The sequence below is a fragment of the Giraffa tippelskirchi genome, chromosome 9 (assembly GCF_054371585.1).
Source record: "Giraffa tippelskirchi isolate mGirTip1 chromosome 9, T2T-mGirTip1v1.2.pri, whole genome shotgun sequence".
NCBI classification, from domain to species: domain Eukaryota; kingdom Metazoa; phylum Chordata; class Mammalia; order Artiodactyla; family Giraffidae; genus Giraffa; species Giraffa tippelskirchi.
The window spans coordinates 139,039,529-139,060,483 of record NC_137283.1 but is presented as its reverse complement, the minus strand read 5'-3'; the positions used below and the strand labels follow the sequence as shown (position 1 = coordinate 139,060,483).

At 40.1% G+C, this 20,955-nt stretch overlaps 1 protein-coding gene across 1 annotated transcript; it reads left to right on the top strand.

The window, feature by feature from the left end:
- IL22RA2 (interleukin 22 receptor subunit alpha 2) lies at nt 1-20,810 on the top strand. The gene is made up of 5 exons (XM_081528874.1): nt 1-697; nt 4,827-4,962; nt 7,616-7,794; nt 17,483-17,649; nt 18,587-20,810. The coding sequence occupies exons 1-5, from the start codon at nt 637-639 to the stop codon at nt 18,734-18,736; spliced, it is 693 nt and encodes a 230-aa protein (XP_081385000.1). The 5' UTR covers nt 1-636; the 3' UTR covers nt 18,737-20,810.
- The last annotated feature ends 145 nt before the right edge of the window (nt 20,811-20,955 follow it).

The window sequence follows — 20,955 nt, the reverse complement described above, 5'->3', positions numbered from 1 at the left end:
GAGTGCAGATGGAAAAGGAAGAGGCATGAGCTGCGTGGGGCCCAGGGCACTGTGGACTGGGACGGCCGCAGAGGGTGGGAGGGAGCCCTGCAGAGAGGCCAAGCGGGCAGAGGGTATGAAGTCTACACCTGGGAGGTTACTCGAGGAGCTCCCGTGAAGGGAGGAAAAGGAAAACTTAGCCAGAGACCCCACCTGCTTGAACCACTGCCTGGATCCCTGATCACTGCAACCTCCAAGCCCCTTACTCAGAATCACTGGCAGCCTCTCTGCCACCTCTGCCAGATGCCGTTTAGGCCTCCTCTACTCATCTGCGAGAACCTTGCATAATTCCTCACCCTGCCTGCCCTCTGGCCCACCAATCCTCAGTGTTCTGCCTTTTCTCAGCTAGCAAAGCTCCCAAGAAAAACAAGCTTCCACATTAAAGTGACTTAACTGACAATATTTTTGAAATGATTCTTAATACTTATTCCTCTCAAATTATAATACACAAACAGGATGAAATCGTATTTACTTCAAGAAGCATGGTTAAAACCAAAAGGGGATCTTTGAGCGAGAGGATTCTGGTTTCCTCTCTTGTCCGGAGCTGTCGTCTCTCTGAGGTGAACACTGGCCACCCGACCAGTCACACTCGCAACCATGACGCCGAAATGTTGCTTTCTAGGCTTCCTCCTCAGTGTCCTCCTGCCTGGTGTGGTAGGTAAGTGCTTCCTTTCTTCCTAATTTCTCACAGTGTTGTCATCAGAGTCTGCTCCACGGGACTGTTAGACATGGCAGTGGCGCTTTTCTGGGCTCTGTAAAAATTTCAGCTCTGTCCTGTCACAAATTGGTCAGAACAGACATGGGGTCAGTTTCTCAGTGCACTAAGTCGCTTCAGTCGTGTCTGACTCTTTGTGACCCTATGGACTGTAGCTCCCCAGGCTCCTCTGTCCAAGGGGATTCTCCAGGCAAGAATATTGGAGTGGGTTGCCATACCCTCCTCCAGGGGATCTTCCTGACCCAGGGAGCAAACCCATGTCTCTTGCGCCTCCTGCGTTGGCAGGCAGGTTCTTTGCCACTAGCACCGCCACAGTTTCCCTCTATAGCCTGAATAAATACATGCAGACTTCATGAGGAGCTACTAAAGAGGAGGCACTCTAGTGGGTTCAAAAAACTCCACACAGGACAAACACACACCCTTCTCTGTCTGCTTAGCGTTTTTTTCAACTTCAAGGGACAAGCAGTGCTCCTAAACCAGACTGCCTGAATCTGGATTTCAACCCTGTCTCTTTATTATCTAGAAAAACTGGGCTGATTGGCTTAAACCTCCTCTGCTTCAATTACTCCATCTGTAGAATGGGGATTGTCGGTCACTGTAAGGATTAAATAAGTTAATAATATATGCCAAGTGTTTAGCACAGTGCCTAGCATACAATAGATCATAACCAACATGTGAGAATTTGCTGTTGGCATTCATGGAGAATTCTTCAAGAGCAGAGAGCATCTTGTCACCCCAGCTTACCTCTGAGCAAAACCCTGAGGGCCCCCAGTTAACAGATGTGTACCTTTCAGTATAAGTGGCTCAAGTAAATTTCCCAGCATTCTACAGTTGCCCAGTGACTGATAATTTAAACACAGCTCAAGCCTCCATTTCCCAGAAATGTGTGGATTTGGGTAGACTATGCCTTTGGTCTTTGGTCATACCAAGGATTCAATTAAAAGAATATGACAGGAACTCAAGTGCCACCAAAATGACCCTGGTGCTGCATCTTACCGACCTTAGGTAAATCACACAACTTCTTTAGACCTCAATTTTCCCATCTGTAAAACGTACTAATAAAAGTACCTACCTTATTGGGTGGTTGTAAGAATGAAAAAAGAGATAAAGCTTTGAGCACAGTGCCTGATAGATGTTTAATGTTCAAAATATATTTAAATATGAATGCCAGCCAGGAAGAGGAGGAAGAGGGCAAAAAAGGAGGAGTATCTTTGACTTCTCACTGTTCTGCTTCCTCCATTAGCTCCTGTCCCCCGAGGCTTTGGTCTTGGCTTGCTCTAGCCGCTGAGAGGCAGGCTCTGGAGTCAAGACAGCATTGGTATAAAATCAGCCTCACTGTCTGTCACTTTGCCAGATCTTTTACCTCCCCAAGGCTTGGATTTTGGTCTGTAAGAGAAAGACCATAATATTATCTTTTTCATAGGTGAGCTGGGCAGATTCAATGAGTTCTTGCCGGTAAAAGACCTGTGGTGTTTTGCACAGACGGCCTGTTATTTTCTTTGATGGTGCTTACCAACAGTGTTACAAAAATGAGAGAAGAAGCCTGAGGACAGACGGGATAAAGGACACTGGACCATTTGTCTTCAGGATAGCAAATCAACTGTAGGCAGGATCTTTAGGTAACTGTGCCTATCACTTCCTGTCAACTCCTGAAAACTTTCAAAGTTTTTATGTGCTAAATATGATTGATAAGATAGTGACTTGCATACGCAAAACCAGTCATGGCGTTTGACTCTTTCCAAGTGATATGTTCTTGCACTTTGGACTAAAGGAAGTCCAAAAAAGTAAAAATTAAACAAAAACCAAATAACAGCATTGACACTATTTGGTTGGTAAAAATAAATACCTAAGGAAACAGCCTCATTCATTAGAGAATAACACATGTTTTCTTTATTTATTTTGGGCTGTGCTGGGTCTTCGTCACTGCTTGCTGGCTTTCTCTAGTTGCGGTGAGCCAGGGCTGCTGTCTAGTCGCAGTACGTGGGCTTCTCATTGTGATGGCTTCTTCTGTTGTGGAACATGGGCTCTAGGGTACGTGGGCTCAGTAGTTGTGGGGCACGAGCTTAGTTGCCTCACAGCATGTGGGATCTTCCCAGGTCAGGGATCAAACCTGTGTCCCCTGCATTGGCTGGGAGATTCTTAACCACTAGACCACCAGGGAAGCCCCGAGAATAACAAATTTTGAAAGTTCAGAGCAGAGATCATAGTCATCGGAATAATCTCTTCCCTCTGAATGACATTTGAGCAAAGACTTGAAGGGGGTGAAGAAATGAGGCTTGTGGAAATCCAGAGAAGAGTATTCGAGGAAAAGGAAAGGGTCAACACAGAGACCGCAGATGGGGCCACGCCCGGTATGGTGGAGCAGAAGAAAGGAGGACACTCTGGAGAAGCCAGGGGGCAAGGGATAGAAGATGAGGAAAAGACAGGTGGGGGAGACATGCTTCCTGACTCCTGCTTCTGTCTATCTCCTATCCTTCAGCAGAAACGTTGGGCCTGTCAGGAAGGCAAAGCTTATAATTCTGCCTCTTTTAGGTTTTCAGCTGGGACTCTCTCTCTTTTTTTTTTTTTTTTTTGCTTACACAATGTTACATGACAAATTTATTCAGTAAAAAACTCAACTAGGACTCTAGCAAAAAGATTACTAAAAGAAAAACAGTTTATTAATACGTACATAGCACATCACTAGTGGGGAACTTAAATGAAGATGAACTCAAAATGGCGTCTTAAAATCCCAGCTTCTGTAGCATCTTCAACAAAGAGTGAGGTACCTGTGGAAACATGACAGGACAAAGGAGGGCGATTCTAGGCGTCCAAAGGTGTCAATCTGTGGGAAAGTAAGTACACGGGAGGAAACTAATGGGGTACGTTTCATTGGCAGATTCTTGTAGTGTTTTCTTTGGGCTGGTAAGAGTCTGTTTCCAGTAAAAGTAAAAGAAGAATTTATATGCCGGCTTCCCTGGTGGCTCAGAGGGTAAAGAATCCACTTGTAATGCAGGAGACCTGGGTTCAATCCCTGGGTTGGGAAGATCCCCTGGAAGAGGGCACAGCAACCCACTCCAGTATTCTCACCTGAAGAATTCCATGGACAAAGGAGCCTGGCAGGCTATAGTCAGGGGTCACAAAGAGTTGGACACGACTGAGTGACAGCATAGCATAGCATTTAGGCAGAAAAGGGGTGCAGATCAAGAGAGCTTTTACTGCATTTTCTGCTTCTCAATTGCCTTCAGCTCAAAATAATTTTTATGTCAAAGAGACATTTCTGGAAGTGATATATTCTGGTTTCCTTCAGACTCCAGAAAAAAAATTGTCAAAGATCTTTTATCTCCAGCAGACTAAAGGCTGGTGAGACTGAGCTCTCACGCCCCATTAATTGAGCAAGAAAGCACAAACTGTGCCAGTGTGAAATTATGCCCATTCCTGTCATGACCCCTGATGAGACTCCTCTCAGGGAAGTTCCTGGCACGGGCAGTCTCCCTCCATAGCCTGGACCAGTCACCTGAGCAATTATGCTCGGGCACTTGGAGCCAGGATGCAGGCAGGTAAGAGGATCTACTCAGGAGTAGAACCAACCTACATGGAATAAAGCCAGGTCAACTAGAGAGGCAGAGGACAATGAGGCAGGACCTGGAGATGGAGGAAGAACCAGCGAAAGGAGGAATGAGTGCTAGGGTGAGATCCTGGAGACAGAACTGATCCCAGGCGAAAGCTTGAGGAGTGTAATACAAGGCCTCCTAGGAAGATGGGCATCTCAGTCATTATATTTCATTACCACCAGGGACAGAACAAAAAACAGTATCTTCTCACTGCTGTTACTTCCTCTCCAGTTTAGGAGTTATGTGGGAGATTATCACATATGTTTTTACAGTCTAGATCACAACTGTTTTGAGACTTGAGCATGCATCAAAATCCATCACATCAAAGATCCAAAATGTTGATTTCTGGGCTCCACTTCTACCACCTGCTCTTATAGCAACTATTCCAAAGAATCCCAATGGAGATATTACTACACTGAAAGTAATGACAATGGTGCATGTATCAATGTGCAGTTTTGTCTCTCTTCTTATTATTTTAGAAACTCAGCCAGCCAACGAGTCTCTGAAACCTCAACGAGTCCATTTTCAATCCCGAAATTTTCACAACATTTTGCACTGGCAGCCTGGGCAGGCTTGTCTTGGGAACAACAGTATCTATTTCGTGCAGTATAAAATGTAAGTAATCTGAGTTTCCTCCAGCTAGTAGATGGCTGCTGAGATTCCATGTCCTAGAATGCTATGGCATGTCAGGACCTGAGCTTTTGTTGGTTTCAGAAGTGTTGAGAATAAGCAGAAATGGGGGCAGGAGAGTGTCTCCCCTGAAGGTGACACAAAATGCATGATGACATGCAGTCTGTGGAGGGAGGTACTTCATCCCTAGGAGACCACACTGAGGCCTCACAGGCTCAGCCTTCAGCTTCACAATAGCCTCTTACTATACATTTGTCCACTGAGTACTAGAAGCAACTTGTTCAGCGTATAATAAGTACTCAATCTCAATTAAACTGATGCTATTGATAGTTGAAAAGAAGTTGTGGGACACATTGGAAGTGAGTGTGTAAAGTATATTTTCAATTAAAAGTCTTTTAAAATTTAGAGTGAGTTTGCTATTTAGAAAATTCCTTTTAAAACTGAATGCCTCCTGTAACGGAGAAGGCAATGGCACCCCACTCCAGTACTCTTGCCTGGAAAATCCCATGGACGGAGGAGCCTGGTAGGCTACAGTCCATGGGGTCGCTAAGAGTCGGACACGACTGAGCGACTTCACTTTCACTTTTCCCTTTCATGCACTGGAGAAGGAAATGGCAACCCACTCCAGTATTCTTGCCTGGAGAATCCCAGGGACGGCGGAGCCTGGTGAGCTGCCGTCTATGGGGTCACACAGAGTCGGACACGACTGAAGCGACTTAGCAGCAGCAGCAGCAGCAGTAGCAGCAGCCTCCTGTAAGCATGAACGCAAATTGGAACACACCACGGCATGTTCCTCCTGCATGATCTTCAGGCTAATTCTGATGGATCAATGCAAAAACTCAGATATAATATACTCCTTTCCTAGATCAAGGCCTGGGAACAGAAGTTTCTGATTTGCAGATGGCAGATTTTCCCCTTCACACATCTTGTTCTGGGCAGGGTGGGGAGGTGGGGTACAAGGTGGGAGTTGAGGCTCTTCCTTCTCTTTCATAGATTGAGATGCTAGTTGAACATGAGGCAGGCAATATTACTGTTTAGCTTTTATGGTTTTCTATTAGAAATTCAGAAGATCAGATGCAGCTATGGACCAAAACAGCAGTTTTTATGCCATAAATTCATTCCTGTCTCTCTTGCATGGGATAGATTCAAGGTCAAATTTTTCCATTAATCAATCTCTCTAACCTCAGAAGAACTAGCTCCAAAAGTTTCTCAGTCTTGGTGGCTTTTTTCAACATGTTTTGTGGAGCAATTATAAACTTTATGAATCTTTGTGATAAAAATTTCTCCACTTCTAAAATAGACTTGTGCATCTATTTTGGAAATGCTCCTTGCATATAGGAAGTGGGGATCAATGATCTTTTTATTCTTCCCCTTTAGGCAGTATAAACATGTTCAAAATGAGCCTATTTGTGGTTCAATATAAACAGTGGGTTAGAAGTTGTTTTACCATGAAATTAATGAAGATTAGACTTTAGGGCCCCATGGAAGAATTTCATAGTTCTAGTTCTTTTTCTTAAACAGAGCTCCCAGACTTGGATAAAATTCAGAATATCTGGATCCCTTCCTACCTATGTGATATTTTCAGTAGCACGATGCAGATTTATATTTTTGACATTTTTTGCTTTGGTTCTATCCAGTTCTCATGGATATACTGTCAGTATCTATCCCCTTTGGAATAGGACAAAAAATGGGGTATTACACCAAAAAAGAAGCCAGTCATTACAGCTAAATTTAGCTAGCAAAGACAATGTCTCATCAATAAATAAGAGTTAGAAAACATTAAATTGTGTTCAATATATGTTATTGGTTCTGCTCATATGGTATCTTTTGATATAGTGAAACTATTGTCAACATATAGTTTGTGGAGTACAGATACCATCAGTGTTCCTCTTTATATGATTATAGAAATAAATTTCAAGTCCTTCAACAAATACTTTGGGGGCTTTTCCCCCCAGCATCTAATCCCTCCTCTGTTCCCACCACCACCTTATTGCCTTTTCTCTGATCTGTGACTGGTAATCTTCCCTTTTGCTGTTACACCATCCCAGAGTGTTAGGGTGAATCACTGTATCTGGCTCTTTGACTCATTATCTTCTTTTCTTGGGTTCTCCTCCCTCTCTCCCAGCCTCTAATTGCAAAACTCCTTAGCTAGCCCTCACTACCATCCCTGCTCAGTTGACAAAAAAGAGATTGACCTTAGGTGTTGGGTAAACATCACCTGAGATGACAAGTGGTAGCAACTTCTCAGAACCACCCGCATTACTCAACAGCAAGCTGATGAGAAGTGAGGAAAACCACAAAACACTGAAACCCCAGGAGCCTGAAGGACGTAGTCAAAAATGGAAGTTGGTTCAGACACCAGAAGAAAAACTTCCCTAAGTACCAAAAATCCAAAAACGCTTATGCTAGGGATACAGAAGGTTGTCAGGCTTGAATTTATCTTTCAACAAGATAGCACTTTGATTAACGAAAAGAGAAAAATTCTGAAGAGACTTAAGAGCAACGGTCAACTTTCACAGGGGTGCTGATATTGGAGGACAAATGCCAACCAGTCTGAAAACTTAATAGACTGAAAAAAAACTGAAGACTCCTCCAGTGAAATAAAGGAACTCAGATTTTTGTCTTTTTCTGTCTCTAGGTATGGAGAGAGACAGTGGAAAAATAAAGAGAACTGCTGGGGGATTCGAGAGTTCTTCTGTGACCTTACCAATGAAACGTCAGATATATGGGAACCTTATTATGGGAGAGTAAAGACAACTCTGGCTGGGATCCACTCAGGCTGGACCATGACACAGCGGTTCACTCCATGGTGGGAAAGTGAGTTCCATGGTATTTCTCTGAATTTGCTTTCCCTGACCTTGAATTGCCCTCACGCAGCCTGGCTAGCTAGCTACCAGGCCCTGGGCTTTGCCGAGGTGCACACCATCATTTCATTTGATCTCATTCTCAGAACAACTCTAGCAGATGGGTTTTACTGTTCTCATTTACAGTCCAGAAAATCAAGGGACAGAATCTTTGGAAGTAGCCCAGGTCTCACAGCCTGTATAAGCCAAGTTGAGATTCAAAACGGGCTGCATCTGATTACGGAGCTGACACTCCAGCCTACTGCCAGGATGTTGCCGTCTAGAAAAAAAAAGTATTTTTATACAGCAGAAAGGATTCGTATTGCCCTTCCTAAGCACGAGGGTTACGTTCTTGAAAATACACATTAGACAATTTTTCTATTGAGAAAATTAAGGCTTTTATTTACCTCTTCAAAACAGGAGATCCAAAATGCTCTATTGTATCCATTTCTCAATAATGTTTGTTCTCCTTCTAGTTTAGTCATAATCTCAGAATAATGTGTTATAACTTATGATGAAAATTATTTTTAAAAAACTAACAGACTTCATATAAAATAGTAGACAAAATGTATGAGAAAAATGTGTCTAAAGTGTATGTACAAAGATATGCATGACAAAACAAGAATGAAAATACAGATATTATAGTCCTCACAGTGCAACTAGTCATGAAGCTGCAGTTAATATTTATAACTTCTCTCACGATTAACTCAATATTTGCTTTCTTTTCAGCCAGCACCTCAGCCTTTCAAGTTTGTGTCCTTTTGATCTTTCTTCTATTAGTTTAACATAGTCTACATTAATTTTTATCTCTGAAAATAGGAGTTCTAAGAGGCACCTCTGAGGATACCTAACATATTTGACCCCAGTGTATTTATAACAGCTCTCTTTCACTTTGATAATTGGAACCAGTCACCCTAGACAACACAGGAACTCTTTTCCTCCTTGTTGATTAAATGGCATAAAAATCTCCCAACCGTCAGGAGGCAGCCTTAACTTCCAGTTCTTGGAAACTATTGTTATAACCCAGAAAAAGGAAAGGATCAAGTGTATGGGAAACAAACCATTTGATGAATCATTCACTGTGTTTAAAAGTGAGAACTGCCCCTCCATCTTTTACTTCCTGTATCCTAGACCAGTGAATTCTGTCCATGGAAGAAATAGCACCATTTATTGGTCATATTTCATATGAATAGAATCACATAATATGTGATCTTTTGTGACTGACTTTTTTCATTTAGCATTTAATGTTTTTAAGATTCATTAATGTTGTCATGTATATCAGTACTTCATTCCTTCTTGCTGCTGAAAAACATTGCAGTACCTGAATACACTGTATTTTGTTTATACTTTCCTCAGTTGATGCATGTTTGTTTGAGTTATTTCCACCTTTACACTACTATGAATAGAGAACCTGCGAACACTCATATACAAGTTTTTGGGTTGACATGTTTTAATTCTCTTGGGTATATACCTAGAAGTGGAATCACTTGGTCACCTTATAACTCTATGTTTAATCATTTGAGAAAATGCTGCGTTGTCTTCCAAAGCAGATGCACCATTTTCCATTCCCATCAGCAGAGTATGAGGGTTCCTATTTCTCCACATCCTCAGCACCACTATCTGACTCTTTGATAACAGCAGTCCTAGTGAATATGAAGTGGTCTCTCATGTGATTTTGATTTGCATTTCCCTGATGATTAGTGATATTGAGCATCTTTCATGTGCTTATTGGCCCTTGGCATATCTCTCTTGGAGAACTGTCTATTCAGACCCTTTGCCCATTTTGAAATTGAATGCTTTGTTTTTAATCACTGAGTTTGAGCTTTTTTTATGTATTATGGACACAATATCTTATCAGATATGTGATTTTCAACTATCTTCTTCCATTATGTGTTTTGTCTTTGAGCTTTCTAGATGATATAATTTGAAGCTCCAAGTATTTAACTCTGATGAAGTCCAGTCCACCTATTTTTTCTCTTGCTGCTCATGCTTTTGGCATTATATCTTAGAATCCTTTGCCAAATCTAAGGCTATGAAGATTTATCCTAAGTTTTCTTCTAAGAGTTTTATAGTTTAGCTCTTACATTTAAATCTTTGATCCATTCTGTATTGACACAGTAGTATTCTGAGTCCCCAAGGATTGCCATCAACTCAGAATCATCAACCAGTATGTCTATGATCTGTTGGATCATAGAAAAAGCAAGTGAGTTCCAGAAAAACATCTCTTTCTGCTTCATTGACTATGCTAAAGCCTTTGACTGTGTGGATCACAACAAACTGTGGAAAATTCTTAAGGAAATGGGTATATCAGACCACCTAACGTGCCTCCTGAGAAACATATATGCAGGTTGAGAAGCAACAGCTAGAACTGGACATGGAACAACAGACTTGTTCAAAATTGGGAAAGGAGTACCTCCAGGCTGTATATTGTCACCCTGCTTATTTAACTTATATGCAGAGTACATCATGCAAAATGCTGGGCTAGATGAAGCACAAGCCAGAATCAAGATTGACGGGAGAAATATCAATAACCTCAGATATGCAGATGATACCACCCTATGGCAGAAAGCGAAGAGGAACTAAAGAGTCCCTTGATGAAGGTGAAAGAGGAGAGTGAAAAAGCTGGCTCAAAACTTAAACATTTGAAAAACTAAGATCATGGCACCCAGTCCCATCACTTCATGGCAAATAGATGGGGAAACAATGGAAATAGTGACAGACTTTATTTTCTTGGGCTCCAAAATCACTGCAGATAGCAACTGCAGCCATGAAATGAAAAGACACTAGCTCCTTGGAAGAAGCTATGACCAACCTAGACAGCATATTGAAAAGCAGAGACATTACTTTGCCTACAAAGGTCCGTATAGTCAAAGCTATGGTTTTTACATTAGTCATTATGGATGTGAGCGTTGGATCATAAAGAAGGTTGAGAGCTGAAGAATTGATGCTTTTAAACTGTGGTGTTGGAGAAGAATCTTGAGAGTCCCTTGGACTGCAAGGAGATCAAACCAGTCAGTCCTAAAGAAATGTCCTGAATATTCATTGGAAGGACTGATGCTGAGGCTGAAGCCCCAATACTTTGGTCACCTGTTGCAAAGAACCAACTCATTGGGAAAGACCTGATGCTGGGAAAGATTGAGGGTGGGAGGAGAAGGGAGCAACAGAAGATGAGATAGTTGGATGGCATCACTGACTCAGTGGACATGAGTTAGAGCAAACTCTGGGAGATCGTGAAGCACAGGGAAACCTGGCATGCTGCAGTCCATGGGGTTGCAAAGATTCAGACACAACTGAGCGACTGAACAACAGCAAATACCAAACAGATGCACAGTGCTGTGAGAGCCTGGTTAAGGAGGGACCTGATCAGGGGTGTCAGGGAAAGCATCTCTGAGGAAACAACACTTGAGCTGATAGCTGAAGATGCACGTGAATATGAGCAAACTCCAAGGGTAGTAGAGGACAGAGGAGCCTGGTGTGCTGCCATCTATGGATCGCAGAGTCAGACACAACTTAGCTACTGAACAACAACAACTGCAAAGAGGATAGTGCATCCCAGGGGTTGGCAAATGCCCTTTTTGCAGGAAGAAGCATGGCAAATACAAGAGACTGAAAAACAAACATATGGTTAAGACAAACAGGCAGAAGGGAGCAGGAAATGAGGCAGGACTGGAGCAGTAGGCCATAAATGAGATATTTCTGTTGAGTGATCATTTCCTCCAGAAAAATATAATTTAAATTAAGGGGTCACATGAGCAGACTTGTGTGCTGAAAAGATCACTTTGGGTATATTAGAAGGTTACAGATCAGAAAACAAAAAAAAAACAGGATACAGGTAAGTGAGGTAGATTCCTGAAATATAAGACATAGAGTTTGGTTTGAATTAAGGTAATGAAAAGGGCTACAGAAAATTTATTGTTGGAGGGACATTTGATAGGAAAAAATTGGCAGGGCTTGGTGATAGACTGGATATAATGTTAAGGGAGAAGGACATGTGAAAGAAGACTTCTAAGTTTCTGGTTGGCATAATTAGATGAATCACTGAGATGTTTTTGATGGGATTTGATGGAAAGAGACCAGTTTAATGGGGGTTCAGAGTAGTTATGATTGTTGAGTTCAATTTTTAATGTATTGAGTTAAAGATATTTTTCAGACCCCCAAGGATAATATCTATACAGATCCAGGACTCTGTTAGAGACACACATTTGTGAGTCATTTGCCTAAGATACAATGGGTATTGATAGAATTTCCCTGCATGCATGTTTAGTCATGTCAGATTCTTTGCGATCCTTTGTACTATAGCCTGCCAGGCTCCTCTGTCCATGGGATTTTCCAGGCAAGAATACTGGAATGGGTTGCTATTTCCTCCTCCAGGGGACCTTCCTGACCCAGGTAAAGAACTGGAATCTCCTGAATTGCAGGCGGATTCTTTACTTGCTGAGCCATTGGGGAAACCTGATAGAATTGCCTAGGGAGAGGATACTGACTGAGACAGCGTGTTGAGTAAGACCAGGTAGTGAGAGAATCCCAACAAAAGATGCCTGGGTAGGGAGGATAAATCTTAAAAGGAGACTGAAAAGAAACAGCCAAAGACATAGGAGGAAATCAGGGAACTGCTTTATCTGTGAATATCTCAAGGAGAGAGAAGGCAATGAATAAAACAGTGCCATGAGGTCAAGCAATCTTAAATTGGCCATTGTAACACAATCGCAGTCTAGTGAAAGAGCTGATAATGGTCTCTGAGTCACAAAGTCCTCCATCACAGATCACAGATCAGGAGCCCTTATGAAGTCTGTAAGTCAGGTTCACTGGTGTTCCTAGGCCAGTGCTTGAAATTAGGTGCTTCATCTGTATTTAGGATCAAATAACACATTAAATAACCAGAATCTAAAATAATGAGTCGATACATTCAAAGGACAAGGTCTGTATGCACATCATTCAAGTAAAATTCTTCAACAGGCATAACTTGGGCCAGAAAGAACAAATATTACTAGGAGAAAATCAGTTATGCATATTGTGCTGTGCTGTGCTTAGTTGTTCAGTCATGTCTGACTCTTTGTGACCACATGTACTGTAGCCCACCAGGCTCCTCTGCCATGGGGATTCTCTAGGCAAGAATATTGGAGTGGGTTGCCATGCCCTCCTCTAGGGGATCTTCCCAAATAAGGATCAAGCCCAGATCTCCCACATTGCAGGTAGATTCTTTACAGTCTGAGCCACCAGGGAAGCCCATGAATACCGGAGTGGGTAGTCTATCCCTTCTCCAGGGGATCTTCCCAACCCAGGAATCGAACTTGGATCTCCTGAATTGCAGGCAGATTCTTTACCAGCTGAGCTACCAGGAAGCCCTATACATATCATACTGGCCTGCAAAACTGACTCATGCTTTTCACCTTTCAAGTGATACGCAGGAGATCTATGGTCACCAGAATTTGGAGTATGAAAACCATAAACAGAATTAAATATCAACCACTTTGCATGATTAAAATGTAAACAAACAATTCCTTCTTCAAGCAATTGGGCAAAGTTTCCAACATAGTTGAAAAGTGAATTAACATTTTTTTGGTTACAAATTACAATGAATCCCCCTTTTCTAAGAGGCTTAGAAATTCTCAACATAATATACCACATTCTCTTAACACTGTAGAAGAACATGAAAGAAAAGGAAGGAAATCCCCAGGTGCCACAACAAAGCAGCTAGAAACCAGAGAAGAAACAAAGTGAAGTCACACTGCCCTGAGGACATTTGCCCAATTTAGTAACTAGTAGTAACTAGACCCTGGGAGGGGCAACAGCCATTCCGGGAACCGAAGACAATGTCATAAGCCAGCACAACGTGGGGAGTGTAGTCCCAGAAAATCTTGCACCCACATAGGGCTACACTCTCAATAGAAGTGCAGACTAGGAAAAAGCCCTTTAGAGAAACAAAGAAATGTGTATGTTTCAGTCTTGACTGCTAGGAATCAACTGTTTCCTAAATTCAGAAAGTTTTGAGATTCAAATACATACAACCTTCATGTTCCAGAAAACACCACTTTGAGGCTGTACCAGGCTGATAGTGCCATGGGATACCTTGCAGAAGCAAATGCTCAAACCCAAGTTCAGAAGCAGCACTACACAGATGAGGTCATGTGATCCATGTCCATGGTGCCGCTCAGTACAATAACCATTGTCTTTTTAATGAACTAGACTGGATCAATTGGAAAAATAAGAAATCTTGGTCCCCTACATCCCTCATTTTCAAAACGAAGTCTGGCGAAATGAAAATAGTAAAACTTGGCAACTACAGACTGTGGGCCAGACTTGACCTGTTTTTGTTTCTATAAAATCACATTTTATTGGAGCAAAGTCACCCCCATTCATTTACACTTTGTTTGTAACTGCTTTCACTCTACAATGGTAAAGTCAGGCAGTTACAACAGAGACATGTATGGTTCATGTATGCGTGTTCGTGTCCAACCATTTTGGTCATGTCTGACTCTTTGGGACCTTGTGGACTGTATCTCGTCAGACTCCTCTGTCTATAGGTTTCTCGAGGCAAGAATACTGGAGTGGGTTGCCAAGCCCTCCTCCAGGGGATCTTCCCAATCCAGAGGTTGAACCCACATTTCTTATGTCTCCTGCCTTGGCAGGCAGGTTCTTTACCTACTGAGGCAGCTGGGAAGCCCTATATATGGCCCACAAAGCCTAAGTATTATCTGGCCCTTTATACAGGAGTTTTGCTGACTTTATAAAATAACATGGGAATCCCTGATGGCTCAGGGGAAATTCCATGGACAGAGGAGCCTGGTGGGCTACAGTCCATGGGGTTGCAAGAGCTGGACACAACTTTAGCAACTAAACCACCACTGTAAAATAACATGGAAGAATATTTTTATGATTTGGGGATAGGTTGACCCCCAAAAGTACTAATGAAGAAGGAAATCACTAATAAATTGGACTACACTAAAATTATGAACTTCTGATTATCAAAATATAACATTAAAATGATGAAAATGCAAACCACAGAGAGAAAATATTCACAACGCATGTTTTTGAAAAAGGACTATGTCCAGAATGTACAAAGAAGTCTTACATATCAATAATAAGGACAAAAGACTTGAACAGCTTTTTCACAAAAGGGAACATTCAAATGGCCAATAGACATGAAATTCCACTAGTCAGCAGGGAAATGCTGACACACTTACTAGAATGACCAAAATTAAACTTTTTAAAAAAATAATAATGTCAAGTGAAAAACAGAAATTTTCATATACTGCTGATGGGAATAAAAATGGTGTCTTTACTGTGGGGAAAATGTAAGTATTTATAGATGTTAAACATATATAAACTCTATCACCCAGAAACTTCACCCTTAGTTATAGTCCCAACAAAATGCTTGTTTCCCAAATGACATACAAAAGAATGTTCATGTAACTTTACTCAGAATATCCAAAAACTAAAAACAGACTAAGAGTCTGTGAATAACACAATGGATGAACTGTTATTCATACAGTTAAATACCACACAGCAATCAAAAAAACATTCTTGATATATGCATCATGGATGGATATGTATGTGTTAGACTGCCAGGGCCTCCATAGCCAAGTACCACAGACTAGGGGGCTCAAACAACAGAAGTTTATTTTCCTACAGTTCTGGAAGCTAGACATTCAAGATCAAGGTATCCACAGGTTTGGTTTCTTCTGAGGCCATTCTCCTTGAACACCTCACCCACTGAGTCCTTGCATGGTCATCCCTCTGTAATTCAATCTTCTAAGGATTCCAGTCATACTGGATTAGGGATCACCCATATGACTTCATTTTATCTTAACTGTGTGTTTTTTTTTAAGATCCTGTCTGCAAATACAGTCATATCCCGAGGTGCTAGGGGTTAGGACTTTGACCTATGAGTCTGAGGTGGGGCATAATTCAGCCCATAATTATATACATACAAATAAAAGTGAAAGAGTGAAATAAGCCAGATGGACAAAAAAGTGTGTATTGCATGATTTCACAAACAAATGTACATGGCAATAAAAGCTAGGACAATTGTGGTTATTCTCTGGGGTTAAGTAATTGGAGAAAACATGGAAGAGTTTTCCGGGGTGCTGGTAATGTCCTCGTTCTTGTCTGAGTGGTAGCTGTACAGGGGTGTTTATTTGTAAAGATTTGTTTAGCCATATTGTCATGATTTATTTGTCTGCATCTATCTTATAGGTTGATAAAAAGTTTATTTGAAGTTTAAAACTTCAAACCAAAGCAACAAAAATGAGTACCAACTTTCAACACGTGTTCACAATAAAAACACAAGGAAGCAGATCAACAAAGCAGATCAACACGAGCAAGTTTGTAAGAAACAAGCACTTGGCTGGACCAATGCTTTAAGGATTTGTATTATTGAATACAAATAAAATAGATAAGTTTGAAGATAATAAAATAAATAAGTTTAAAGAAATAATAGAGGAGAATAAAAACATAATCAAAAGACAAAATATTACTAAGACCAAATAGACTGGAAAGTACTCAAATAGAACTCATAGAAATAAAAATATATAATCAATGAAATTAACAATTCGATTTTAGGAGGAGTTAAAGATCAGTTTTGGAGAAGGAGATGGCAACCCACTCCAGTATTCTTGCCTGGAGAATCCCATGGAGAGAGGAGCCTGGTGGGCTACAGTGTACAGGGTCACAGAGAGTCAGACTTGACTGAAGCGACTTAGCGTGCACACACGCAAAGATCAATTAGGCATGTTGTTGTTGTTCAGTCACTAACTGGTCTCCAACTCTTAAATCAATGGCCTAGAAGACAGCTCTGAAGAAACCATTCAAAATACTGATAAAAAAAGATGAAAAAATAAAAAAGAAATTAAGACATGGAAAAATCAAATAAGAAATAGTGACAGATGTTGAACTGAAATTCTAGAATAAAAGCTTATGTATCCCAATCTCTATATCAATTTATCTATCTATAAATCTATTGATCATAGCTTATTTTCAAGAATCATAAAAGATAGAAATCTACAAACTAAAAACACATAATGGATGCCAAACACGAAAACAGCAACAAAATCAATTAATGAATTAATTCATTTAGAATTACTAAATGAATTTAAGTTGCTAAATTAAACTGACCTTAAACCCTGCCCCCAAATAGTTAATCTGGGGGAAATCAAAGTGACAGTTTATTTGGTTTTCTTTCCTAGTTAATGTTCATCTGGTTATTGACACCAAAATTCAAGAAACAAAATTCTTCCTCAATCCTTCTCCAGCTACTCCATGTATATAACATAGTTTTTTCATTGAAATAATCTTATATGAACAAGTCTTCAAATGATCTTAATGCTGCTTTGAAATTTTACCTCTTTAAGGACCTACAAAATATTTGCCTTATGCTAAGATATTCACCCAAATAATTTTTTATAGTTCATTTTCTGAAACAATCACTGCAGGCTGTGGAAATGATTGATAAATGTCCTCTTAAAGCTGATTCAGAATACATCAGCCTTTGCAAATAAAAAATCATCTTCAAAGAAACTTCTCAGATATTTATATTTTGAGTGTCACCAGTATCCCTCCGTGATCACTTTTGCCTATCTTTGAATTTAATAATAATTTGTTATTATGTGTTCATGTGAAATATTACATTTTGAATGATTTGTCAAAATTTCCTATTCTTTCAGCAAAAATAGATCCTCCAGTCATGAATATAACCCAAGTTAATGGATCTTTGTTGGTAAATCTCCATGCTCCCAACTTACCATACAGAGACCAAAAAGGGGAAAATGTATCGATGGAATACTATGAGCTAGTATATCGAGTCTTCATAATAAACAATTCACTGGAAAAGGTAAGTTCAGATAGATAAATTTGGTATTTTTTCTTCTGTTTAAGTAACATTCTAGCCATGAAAGAAGTCCTGTCTTTTGCTACTCTACCCCCTCTCATTTTTCCTTATCTTTTTTTAGTTCCTTCTCCCTTTCACCCTCATTGATAAGCAACTGATGGTTACCATCACCATCAGAATTATGTGCATGATTGCACCTTTTTACTCTCTCAGTTGGTTTCCATTTGATCTTCCCTGTATATCTAAAGATTGATATTAACAATATTCAATTCCATTTGATGGTCACAAATATTCATTTTTATGGAATCTTTACACACCTTTTAAAGTGGCTTTTGGATCAGAGCATTACATATTTGTGCCAATTTTGCTGATATTATAATCTCCCATTGGTGCCTTTATTTTGGTCTGGTAGTTAACTGAATGTTCCCCTTTTTGGTATCCAAGACAGGATTCCTTTGGCTATAAAAACAACAGAAACCCATTCAAACTGGTTCAAATAGAAAAGTGGAGGGGAGAGGAGGATTTTTACTAGGAGGTAAAGATCAATGTTAAGGCAGCCAGAAACAAGAAATAAAGTGCTGCCAGGCTTTACAATGACTGGGAAGGAGAACTGGAGAAGTAAGTCACATGTTTACACTTGTCTCCAAGTCTACTCCATTCTCCTCACTGCACAGTTCAAATTCTTAAAAAAGAGACTCTGACCACCGGGGCAATCCATGGACATCACTCAGGAAGGAGTCATGTGGTTCCTCCACAGCCACGTGACCTGTCCCTTTCCCAATCTGTGCACTAGGACTCGGGAGACAGAGGATGTGTCTGGGAGGAAGCTCTACAGCCCACTACTACTGTGGTCATGAACAACTTAGTCTTATCAGAAATAGAGCAAGTCAATGACTTACTGAAAACTGCTTATCATCTCATTTTTCCCCCTTGTGTGCAGGAGCGAAAGGTGTATGAAGGAGCTCACAGAGTTGTTGAAATTAAAGTTCTCTCACCTCACACTAGTTACTGTGTAGTGGCTGAGATATACCAGCCCATGTTAGACAGAAAAAGTCAGAGAAGCCGAGAGAGATGTGTGGAAAGTCCTTGAAGAACTCTGCAGAGTGCAATTCAAAGCTCTCTGAGAATGGGACGACTTGTTCTGAAGAATCTTATTGAAAGCCATTCTTATATTTTCTTTTTTTTCATCAAAGTATAGGTGATTTACAATGTTACAATGTTAGTTCTTATATTTTCTTAACACAGTGTTCATCATTATACTTCAGGGACTTCTTTATTTAATAGTTCTTTCTTCTTTTATATTTTATTTGTAAATTAAATTTAAGCAGCACCTCTCCCCACCCCACCCCCAAAATCATCAGAATTTAAAGAATCAGAATACAAAGGGCTCTCTGAAACACAGAACTTTGCTTCTGTCTCTAACATCTCTAACATAATCTCCATTCTTCCAAGTCTGCTAAATAAAAACTAAAGAACAAAGGAGCAGTAGGCATTTTTTTTTAAACGTTGTTGAATAATTTTTTAAAAATAGTTTTACAAACAAGTGATCCAGATATAATCCTTTTTCAGTCTCTATTGACAGTTAACTTGACATAGGTAATTTAACATTCACATAAGTGGAATTTTTATGTGAAGAAGTATTTTCCCATATGTTTCTATTTTATATGAATATACTTCAAAGGCATTCATTTTCCATTATATAATATTCCTATTTAATGCACCAGTATTTTATTGTAAGTTCTACCTTATGTAAATAAGAATGGTATTTTTAAAAAGCTTCTCATAATCTCTAGATTAACATCTAAATAGTTTATCAACAATAACATCTAAATACCAAAGAATGCCTACTCAATACAACTTCCCTCATTTAGCACATACTCACATTAATATTTTTTTTTCTGTTTTTGTTTTGATTTTTAATACTGCCTGAGAAGACTATATCCTTATTCTCAAACTCAGGTATAATAATTTTTAGCAACAAGTTAAAAAAGAATGCCTAACTCTAATTTATACCACACTCATTCCCCAGCCCTTCCAGTAAATGGTCTCCTGCCAGTGGGATCTTCATAATCTCTGCATACAAGGATCTTTTGAATGACAGTTTGATTGGGCACATGGGGGATGGTTGGGGACCAGGTAGAGAAGTTGGCTTGCAGCTGAAAGCATAGCATGGGTGGTGGGTTTATCGGGAAAAGGAGCTGGTGCTGATAGAGATTGTAGGGCCATAAAGCCCCCCGACAACCTTCTAACAGCTCCATGTCCCCAGTGAGTAAAGGTCTATGACCTTGGACTCAAGTGGCCTTCCTCACTTTGGGCTCAGCCTTGCATATGTGTTTAAGGTTGTCTTTCTTGTGAAGCAATATGAATTGGAGAACCTTTATACAACTTCTCATAAACATTGTTCAAAATGTGACAAAAGTATAGCGTTTCTGGTTTTACACAGTTACATGTATGTGTGCATGCTCAGTTGTGTCCAACTCTTTGCAACCCCCCTGGACTGTAGCCCACCAGACTCCTCTGTCCATGGAATTTTCCAGGCAAGAATACTGGAGTGGGTTGCCATTTCCTACTCCAGGGGATCTTCCCAATCCAGGGATCGAACCTGTGTCTCCTGCATCTCCTACATTGGCAGGCAGAGTCTTTACCACTGAGCCACCTAGACAATAATAAACATTAAAAAGTATTCAAAAATGCAAGGAGGGAGATAGTAAGAGAGAAAGAGCTAGAGAATTAGCCTCATTGCTTTTCTATAAAGTTATAAAAAGTGAATTTGAGGATACATCTCAAAACAAAAGTTACTTTAATCTATGTTTTTCAATTATGCTTTTTTTGGGGCTTACTGTCCTTTTGAAGGGCAATTAACAGCAATGGGATGGGTTGGGAGTAAGGATTATACATGGCCAACAGCATTTAAGTTTTTGAAATTCAATAATCCTGATGTCTGGCTTTAAAAAGTTATGATTGCCTCATGAAAGTTATTAGGTAGAATCAAGTTTTGTTTGGTGTTTGCTATACTTTGTTTTTGCTTTCATGCTTAGGCATATGACTTGGACATGCTTAAGCAACTATAAAATACCTTGTAACAAATGATAAGTATTATATTCTTCATTGTATTAGGAATATATTGTCATCCTATTTCAATCAATAAACTTTTTTATAATCTTGTCTCTGCATTAATTCCTTCACAGTTATAAAAAAACACAACCATACACAAAAAGAATGTAGGTAGTCTTAACATTGAACATTATGCACAAACTAACTTCATTTCTCTTGCTCAGTGATCAGTTGCTCAATCATGTCTGATTCTTT

Bases quoted from the DNA above. Each gene is read 5' to 3' on its own strand.
- IL22RA2 (XM_081528874.1), top strand. From the start codon at position 637: ATGACGCCGAAATGTTGCTTTCTAGGCTTCCTCCTCAGTGTCCTCCTG. The intron at 698-4,826 runs GTAAGTGCTTCC...TTATTATTTTAG, and splicing joins CCTCCTGCCTGGTGTGGTAG to AAACTCAGCCAGCCAACGAG. The intron at 7,795-17,482 runs GTGAGTTCCATG...CTATTCTTTCAG, and splicing joins GTTCACTCCATGGTGGGAAA to CAAAAATAGATCCTCCAGTC.